The sequence below is a fragment of the Cherax quadricarinatus genome, chromosome 83, assembly GCF_038502225.1.
Source record: "Cherax quadricarinatus isolate ZL_2023a chromosome 83, ASM3850222v1, whole genome shotgun sequence".
Lineage (NCBI taxonomy): Eukaryota > Metazoa > Arthropoda > Malacostraca > Decapoda > Parastacidae > Cherax > Cherax quadricarinatus.
This window is the reverse complement of record NC_091374.1, coordinates 3,310,190-3,320,606: the sequence shown is the minus strand read 5'-3', so window position 1 is coordinate 3,320,606 and position 10,417 is coordinate 3,310,190. Positions and strand designations below refer to the sequence as shown.

General features: G+C 43.3%; 1 protein-coding gene across 1 annotated transcript; it reads left to right on the top strand.

Annotated features, from left to right (window-relative positions):
- Positions 1 to 384: 384 nt before the first annotated feature.
- On the top strand, positions 385 to 6,346 carry LOC128702250 (uncharacterized). Its single transcript, XM_053796421.2, has 4 exons — positions 385 to 502; positions 626 to 721; positions 4,777 to 4,875; positions 5,887 to 6,346. The coding sequence occupies exons 1-4, from the start codon at positions 385 to 387 to the stop codon at positions 6,204 to 6,206; spliced, it is 633 nt and encodes a 210-aa protein (XP_053652396.1). The 3' UTR covers positions 6,207 to 6,346.
- Positions 6,347 to 10,417: the final 4,071 nt, after the last annotated feature.

The window sequence follows — 10,417 nt, the reverse complement described above, 5'->3', positions numbered from 1 at the left end:
TAAAAAACACAAGGAGAGTAGCTCCAATATCTTAAATCAAAAGTCCTCCACTTGCCTCATGAGACCCTCCTAGAAAGGCGAAATTATGGACTGAATAAAATCTATGCAAAGAGAACTGCACTTCAAACTCTTTACGTACATCGGATTATAGTACGTATGTCTCCTGCATTATGAAGATTATAGTGAGTCCCCAAGTTTATGATAATTATAAGGATTCTCCCGGATTATGATGATTATAGTGAGTCCCAGATTATTATAGTGAGTCCCCAGATTATGAAGATTATAGTGAGTCCCCAGATTATGAAGATTATAGTGAGTCCCCCAGATTATGAAGATCATAGTGAGTCCCCCAGATTATGAAGATTATAGTGAGTCCCCCAGATTATGAAGATCATAGTGAGTCCCCCAGATTATGAAGATTATAGTGAGTCCCCAGATTATGAAGATTATCGCGAGTCCCCCAGATTAAGAATAGGTATGATTCATTATGAGACACTGAATGGTTTGTTGAGGTCGCCCTCGTTACTTCCACATAAATAATTAAGACTTGTTGCCACAATCGGAGGGAACACATTTGATAAAGGTAGCAGCTGGTAAGATAACAGAGATATGTAACACTTAAAAAATTCGGGTCATAACAGAACTTTCTACTTACAGAAACCAGCGGTGGGCTTCCTTCTTCTTCTTATTGTCGTCACTTCTGCACAAGAAGACGCTGAAGGTAATATGTAGACCTGTGAATAAGCCAGTGGAAATTATTATAGATAGCAGAAATTGTTATAAGATAATTTTTAAAGGGGTGGACCGGTAAGCCAGTGGAAAGCCTTGGTCAGATGACCTCAAAATTCCAGCTGCGGGTCATCGTGTAAGGTCCGCGTCAGAAAACGCTTGTTCTGTTTCCTGACAGACCTCACTTAAGGGAGGAAGGGTAGAAAACTGGCGAACCAGGTGTTGGGTAATAGGAAGGGTAGAAAACACAAGTGGCCCATCCACTATAAGGTAAAGAGTCTCAACGACTCCTGGAACCCCGTAGCCTGGACTTGAGCCTCAGGCTACCTTGCGTATTTGTGACTAACATCACTAGTACAACACTTCTCTCTTAATATGCTTGCTAAGAATTAAGTTTCCATGAGTTAACACTAAGGCACAATAACGGATTTAACATTTCTGTAATAGTCGTTACTAGGCAGAAATTAGAACAACCAGAATTCAGAAAACATAGACACGTCTCTCTTGTTCAGTTCGTGTAATATACGAGGCTTTGTCCTATTGTAAATATTAACAAGATATACACACAATGAAGTGTGTGTATATATATATATATATATATATATATATATATATATATATATATATATATATATATATATATATATATATATATATATATATATATATATATATATATATATATATATATATATATATATATATATATAGTGAGTTTACTCTGATCCCTACTTTAGAGAATTAAAAGTTCTTGACTGGTGGTGTACAGGTGACATACTGCCTTAATTACCCTCATAAATATATAATATATACAGCGAGAGGTGTATATCTCCATTATATATATATACCGAGAGGTGTATATCTCCCACTATATATACACCGAGAGGTGTATATCTCCCACTATATATACACCGAGAGGTGTATATCTCCCACTATATATACACCGAGAGGTGTATATCTCCCACTATATATACACCGAGAGGTGTATATCTCCCACTATATATACACCGAGAGGTGTATATCTCCCACTATATATACACCGAGAGGTGTATATCTCCCACTATATATAAGATTAGTTTGCTTTCATTCCAGTTTTTTCATCTTTTGTTGTTCATGTTTTCAACTCTTGACTCATACACCTAGATAATACACCATTGTCTTTAATCCAAGTACAAACAGATAATTCTTCTCAGCAGATATCCAAGGTGTGGACTCCCTAGTTTCCTGCTATATACATCTGGGAGATTTTCTTATCCAATGACTGCCACTTTTATATCTTTTACTAATATCTGCATTAATGTATTCTTGGCTGGTGAACAGTCACATGGAGCCTTAATTACCCTCGTATAGCAGATAGGTTTTAAACCCAATTAACCAGCTAATGAATATAAGTTGATTCCACAAATATGTCAACTTTGGTCTCCTAGATTAAGTTCGGAATTAAGTTTTTTTTTACATCAACTAAGATATAATACTGCCTTTATTGCACTTAACTTATGAGCTTTAGTTTAATATGTTTATTATGCACCACATACCCATCCTGTGGGCGGTAGTCACCACATACCCATCCTGTGGACGGTAGTCACCACATACCCATCCTGTGGACGGTAGTCACCACATACCCATCCTGTGGGCGGTAGTCACCACATACCCATCCTGTGGACGGTAGTCACCACATACCCATCCTGTGGACCTTAGTCACCACATACCCATCCTGTGGACGGTAGTCACCCCATACCCATCCTGTGGGCGGTAGTCACCACATACCCATCCTGTGGCCGGTAGTCACCACATACCCATCCTGTGGACGGTAGTCACCACATACCCATCCTGTGGACGGTAGTCACCACATACCCATCCTGTGGACGGTAGTCACCACATACCCATCCTGTGGACGGTAGTCACCACATACCCATCCTGTGGACGGTAGTCACCACATACCCATCCTGTGGGCGGTAGTCACCCCATACCCATCCTGTGGGCGGTAGTCACCACATACCCATCCTGTGGGCGGTAGTCACCCCATACCCATCCTGTGGACGGTAGTCACCACATACCCATCCTGTGGGCGGTAGTCACCCCATACCCATCCTGTGGACGGTAGTCACCACATACCCATCCTGTGGGCGGTAGTCACCCCATACCCATCCTGTGGACGGTAGTCACCACATACCCATCCTGTGGACGGTAGTCACCACATACCCATCCTGTGGACGGTAGTCACCACATACCCATCCTGTGGACGGTAGTCACCACATACCCATCCTGTGGACGGTAGTCACCACATACCCATCCTGTGGACGGTAGTCACCACATACCCATCCTGTGGACGGTAGTCACCACATACCCATCCTGTGGACGGTAGTCACCACATACCCATCCTGTGGACGGTAGTCACCACATACCCATCCTGTGGACGGTAGTCACCACATACCCATCCTGTGGACGGTAGTCACCACATACCCATCCTGTGGGCGGTAGTCACCCCATACCCATCCTGTGGACGGTAGTCACCACATACCCATCCTGTGGACGGTAGTCACCACATACCCATCCTGTGGACGGTAGTCACCCCATACCCATCCTGTGGGCGGTAGTCACCACATACCCATCCTGTGGGCGGTAGTCACCACATACCCATCCTGTGGGCGGTAGTCACCACATACCCATCCTGTGGGCGGTAGTCACCACATACCCATCCTGTGGACGGTAGTCACCACATACCCATCCTGTGGACGGTAGTCACCACATACCCATCCTGTGAACGGTAGTCACCACATACCCATCCTGTGGACGGTAGTCACCACATACCCATCCTGTGGACGGTAGTCACCACATACCCATCCTGTGGGCGGTAGTCACCCCATACCCATCCTGTGGACGGTAGTCACCACATACCCATCCTGTGGACGGTAGTCACCACATACCCATCCTGTGGACGGTAGTCACCCCATACCCATCCTGTGGGCGGTAGTCACCACATACCCATCCTGTGGGCGGTAGTCACCACATACCCATCCTGTGGGCGGTAGTCACCACATACCCATCCTGTGGGCGGTAGTCACCACATACCCATCCTGTGGGCGGTAGTCACCACATACCCATCCTGTGGGCGGTAGTCACCACATACCCATCCTGTGGGCGGTAGTCACCACATACCCATCCTGTGGGCGGTAGTCACCACATACCCATCCTGTGGGCGGTAGTCACCACATACCCATCCTGTGGGCGGTAGTCACCACATACCCATCCTGTGGGCGGTAGTCACCACATACCCATCCTGTGGGCGGTAGTCACCACATACCCATCCTGTGGGCGGTAGTCACCACATACCCATCCTGTGGGTGGTAGTCACCACATACCCATCCTGTGGACGGTAGTCACCCCATACCCATCCTGTGGACGGTAGTCACCCCATACCCATCCTGTGGACGGTAGTCACCACATACCCATCCTGTGGACGGTAGTTAAAAGATTACAGAGGTACATAATGGGTCCAGGGACTGTACCTCAACATTACAGAGGTACATAATGGGTCCAGGGACTGTACCTCAACATTACAGAGGTACATAATGGGTCCAGGGACTGTACCTCAACATTACAGAGGTACATAATGGGTCCAGGGACTGTACCTCAACATTACAGAGGTACATAATGGGTCCAGGGACTGTACCTCAACATTACAGAGGTACATAATGGGTCCAGGGACTGTACCTCAACATTACAGAGGTACATAATGGGTCCAGGGACTGTACCTCAACATTACAGAGGTACATAATGGGTCCAGGGACTGTACCTCAACATTACAGAGGTACATAATGGGTCCAGGGACTGTACCTCAACATTACAGAGGTACATAATGGGTCCAGGGACTGTACCTCAACATTACAGAGGTACATAATGGGTCCAGGGACTGTACCTCAACATTACAGAGGTACATAATGGGTCCAGGGACTGTACCTCAACATTACAGAGGTACATAATGGGTCCAGGGACTGGATCCTAAAGTTTTGACAGCAGAACAAGTTATGAGAGTCATTTTTCCAGATGGACAAAAGGGCAAGTTCTTCATCAAGTCTTATTCAACCACCACCTGGACGTTCCTGTCTTCGTTCGTATCAACTGTCCCCTACACCTGCTACAAAAGTAAGTCATCATTATAAGTAGTATATGTAGAGCAAATGTTCTAAAGATACGCAACTTACAAGTTATACTCGTCACTTTGAGGCGAAGTAGTTAGACCACTTATCTTCCTATGCACCTGCAGTTGTTTCTTACCTATTTTCTGATTCTTCTGGCATACTGTCACTCTTAAATATAAACTTTAATATTTCTTCTCCATCGTTGTTGTTGTATTTCATAAGTTGGTGTATGAGTGTTTAGTAATGTTTTGAAAGAACATAAATTGTTCGACCTCTCTAAATTACTGGGTAACTTAAATCAGTCCCATCTAAAACACTCAAGGTACGGGACACTGACATCAAAAATAAATCCCGTCAGTTTGGGCATCACCTTGCTATTTACTAATGTCGTCACTACGACATTAGTAGCTGGAGGGGTAAGCCAGTGGAAGGCTTCGGTCAGATGACCAAAAGTTCCAGCTGTGGGTCATCATATAAATAAGACCTGCGTCAGGAAACACTTGTCCTGTTTCCTAACAGATCTAACCTAACCTAACCTAACTGGGCTAGACAATACCGGTGACAACACGGACCTTTTCATCTCCCTTCCTACCGATACGAACATTTTTTTTTTAACCTAGGGGTATTATGTGACAACTTTGAACTTAATGGATTGAAGATTGAGACATATGGGAATCTTTATTCAGGAAACGTTTCGCCACACAGTTGCTTCATCAGTCCAATACAAAGCAGAAGGTGTAAGGAGAGGAGGAGTTTGAGGTAATCAGTCCCTCAGCCTGGAGTCGATGTGTTCAGTCCATCAATCTACAAGACTGATGGACTTTGTATTGGACTGATGAAGCCACTGTGTGGCGAAACGTTTCCTGAATAAAGATTCCCATATGTTGCATAAGTGTCTCAATCTTCAACTTGTCGGTTTTTCAAACCATTCATCACAACTGTCAGACACTGCAGCATCATGGGAACTTAATGGTATTATATATAACGTTTTGTTTTATCTATGATTGTTTGACAGCTGCGGCAGTTGCGGCAAATACTAAAGCTTGTTCGGGCCGTCGGCTACTTCGCGCTAGAAGGTCGAACGTGAATGAAGGAACAGACAGCACTGAGCTCCTTAGCAGCATCAGAAACGACAACGCGGACCTTCTTGCTAACATTGCAGAGGATGGTTTGGCTGCAAGTGACAGTGATTCTGAACGTGAGAAGTTTTTTTTCACCGTGTGGAGGACATCGAGCAGCACAGCCACCATCACCACGTACTCCACGAACCGTTCAGTCACCGTCAGTGCATCAGTCATGTGTACCTACCCAGGTGTTACTCTTAACCTGTGCTAACCATATATATTCTGATTAGTATATCTTTCTTGATGTGTGTGCACTGAGAGTGTATGTACACGTGGAGGGATATATAATACAGTATATATACACTTTAATACCCATATGACAACTTTTTATGTAAATATTGTATATACATAGCTGACCCTTATTAAAAGTATCAACTTAAATATTTATCAGCTTATCAAACCTAACAAACAACAATGTTAAAAACTGATGTCCGGTCTAAATAACTGGAAAAAATCTCAAAAACAATATTATATTAAATATTTACATTTTCAGACCAACAGAAGTCTATATATCTAATTTATTAGTCAGCTATTATACTCACAGTTAATTACGAAAAATTTTGTTCGAAATCCTAAGTTGTGTCCAATGATACAGCGTTATATGACCTTTATGGGTTTAGCGCTTAATTATTACCTGGAGAGAGTTTCGGGGGTCAATGCCCCCGCGGCCCGGTCTGTGACCAGGCCTCCTGGTGGATCAGCGCCTGATCAACCAGGCTGTTGCTGCTGGCTGCACGCAAACCAACGTACGAGCCACAGCCCGGCTGATCAGGAACTGACTTTAGGTGCTTGTCCAGTGCCAGCTTGAAGACTGCCAGGGGTCTGTTGGTAATCCCCCTTATGTATGCTGGGAGGCAGTTGAACAGTCTCGGGCCCCTGACACTTATTGTATGGTCTCTTAACGTGCTAGTGACACCCCTGCTTTTCATTGGGGGGATGGTGCATCGTCTGCCAAGTCTTTTGCTTTCGTAGTGAGTGATTTTCGTGTGCAAGGTCGGTACTAGTCCCTCTAGGATTTTCCAGGTGTATATAATCATGTATCTCTCCCTCCTGCGTTCCAGGGAATACAGGTTTAGAAACCTCAAGCGCTCCCAGTAATTGAGGTGTTTTATCTCCGTTATGCGCGCCGTGAAAGTTCTCTGTACATTTTCTAGGTCGGCAATTTCACCTGCCTTGAAAGGTGCTGTTAGAGTGCAGCAATATTCCAGCCTAGATAGAACAAGTGACCTGAAGAGTGTCATCATGGGCTTGGCCTCCCTAGTTTTGAAGGTTCTCATTATCCATCCTGTCATTTATGATTATAATAACGATGTAAACGGTGATATATGGGGGTATACGAGAGAATATAATATATGAGAGATTTAATATAGGCTATTGGGATCCCACGAGGATCAGTATGTGTGTGAATGATGCAGGGTCTTCAGGGCACTCGTGATACATGCATCGTTGGGGTGGACCAGGAAGCCAGTGGAAGGTCTTGGTCAGATGACCAGAACCTCCAGTGGCGGGTCACTGTATACCTGGAGTTTACCTGGAGAAGGTTTCGTGGGGTCAACGCCCCCGCGGCCCGGTCTGAGACCAGGCCTCATGGTGAATCAGGGTCTGATCAACCAGGCTGTTACTGCTGGCCGCACGCAACCTGACGTACGAACCACAGCCCGGTTGATCAGGTACTGACCCTAACCTAAACAAGTTACCAGCATGGAAAGCAATGTTTTAATATGTGTAATTTATTCCAAAAAAACCTACCGGGGCGTACACAAGTCAAAATTAATATAAAGTTTTCTCTAAGTATTTAACAGAAACTATTTTAATCTGTAAAACTGGGTCGTGATAATCTACACGTACTACACCAGGACAATGTTTCCTCTGAGGAAAATATCAACAGTAGAAGTTTGAAGCCGACCAGATGATGCATTTGACAGTTATAACACAAAATACAACAAAATTTGTACCATTATTATTATTATTATTATTATTATTAATAGTAGTAGTAGTAGTAGTAGTAGTAGTAGTAGTAGTAGTAGTAGTAGTAGTAGTAGTGACAGTAGTAGTAGTAGTAGTGACAGTAGTAGTAGTAGTAGTAGTAGTAGTAGTAGTAGTGACAGTAGTAGTAGTAGTAGTAGTAGTAGTAGTAGTAGTAGTAGTAGTGACAGTAGTAGTAGTAGTAGTAGTAGTAGTAGTGACAGTAGTAGTAGTAGTAGTAGTAGTAGTAGTAGTAGTAGTAGTAGTGACAGTAGTAGTAGTAGTAGCAGTAGTAGTAATAATAGTAGTAGTGACAGTAGTAGTAGTAGTAGCAGTAGTAGTAATAATAGTAGTAGTGACAGTAGTAGTAGTAGTAGTAGCAGTAGTAGTAATAATAGTAGTAGTGACAGTAGTAGTAGTAGTAGTAGCAGTAGTAGTAATAATAGTAGTAGTGACAGTAGTAGTAGTAACAGAAGTAGTAGCAATAGTAGTAGTAGTAGTAGTAGTTGTGCAGTAGCAGTAGTAATAGTAGCAGCAGAAGTTGTACCATTGAAACTTCTACTGACAATCTAAAACTGATAATTTTGTTAAACTACGCTATAGGTTTGAATTTGATGAAATTAAACGTGATTGCTTGATGACGGCCATTAAAGAAGAATTGAGTGATTCACTGCTGTGATTGACAGAGTCAACTGCTCGTCATCTCTTCCTGGATTGTTGAAGTTCCTGGTTAATTTGTTGTTGTTTATCTGGTTGGAGGAGTCGAGAACACAGCAAGAGATGCTGTAACAGCAGAAAATGTTCAGACAGCTAGTCTGACAGCCTGAAATACTGCCCAAAATACTGTACCCTGTCTGTAACCCATCCTCACTCCTGTAGCTACTGGTTGATCAGATCCTGATCCACCATGAGGCCTGGTCTCAGACCGGGCAGCGGGGGCGTTGACCCCGCGAAACCCTCTCCAGGTAAACCCCAGGTAAACCGTCCTCTGTGTCAGAGAGAGAGAGAGAGAGAGTACTAGTGACTGAATGTATATACGAATTCAAATCACGGCAGCGGGTTGAAAGTTAGAGTGGAATGTGGTAGCCAGGGTTCGACCCCAGGAACTGTCATACAGCAGGTAATGACATTTATTAAGCAACTGGACATGGTAAAAAAACTATAATCACTTCGAATCTTCGTGTGATCTTTAATTAACAAACCACATATAACGCACATAATCACCAAATACCTGGGAAATAATTTGGGGTCTCTGATCAGAAGATCAATAAATCACTTTCTTACAGTACTAATCAAGTAGTTAAGGAGACAATTAGAAGCCATTAAGAGATGCTTAATACGATCAAGTATTGTTCCACCGTCTGCCACTTGTTTGTCACTACTGGAAAGATGAGAATAACGTAATCGGGTTAAGCGCTAAACTACAAAGGGTCAACAACGCTGCAGGGCAGAGCTGTGTGCACCACGAGTACACTGAGAGACAACACAGCAAGTGTCCGGAGCCCAAAACTGTTCAACTGCCTCCCAGCATACATAAGGGGGATTACCAATAGACCCCTGGCTGTCTTCAAGAAGGCACTGGACAGGCACCTAAAGTCAGTACCTGACCAGCCAGGCTGTGGTTCGTACGCCAGTTTGCGTGCTGCCAGCACGCAAACTGGCCGCGAAATATGGGGTGACAAAGCTCTACACAGAGCGAAACGAGACTTAATAACAGTCTAAACAGCGAAATAAGACAATAAAGTTCCACAGTGGGCGAAATGTTTACTTGGTGTGTGTGACATAAAGAAGGAGAGAGAAGGCAGAGGGGGAGTCAGAGGGAAGATTAGGCGTAAAAGAAAGGAGTAGGAAGATATAAACGTGCGTAAAGGAAACGAAGAAGGAAGTAGACATAGAAGGTAAAGGAAAGGAAGAGAAAGGTGGAGGATAATATAGAGAGAGGGGGAAAAGGGAAAGGAATAAGGTATATGGGAGAAAGTAATAAGAGGGCCACCTGGGAAGAGGCAACACAATCTTTGAACTTTCTATCTATATATAGAAATACTATATTGGTTGAAGTTAAGCAGCTATATAGCCTAATAGATCTCATCATCTTGTTTTTTTCGTCAAAAGCAAATGACAAACACTATATTGACTGGAATGAGAAAAAACCTATCCTCTTAAATATTTTGATACACTAAATTTTATGTCATACTGGAAATTTATTCACTGGTTTACTGTGAACTATATTTTAGACTGTGTAAAGGGCAAGTCATCCATATATTACGTGGAAATTAAAGGTAATTAGCCTTCCCCTACATTTATAATCATTATTACCTTCTTGAGTTACTTGACTATTCTTAATTCCCAAATGTTTCTTTCAACTTGCCCTGAAGTGTGTTAGAACCCTTATACACAGTAATACCAGTCGTACACGGGCAATTATACAGTAATACGAGTCGTACACGGGCAATTATA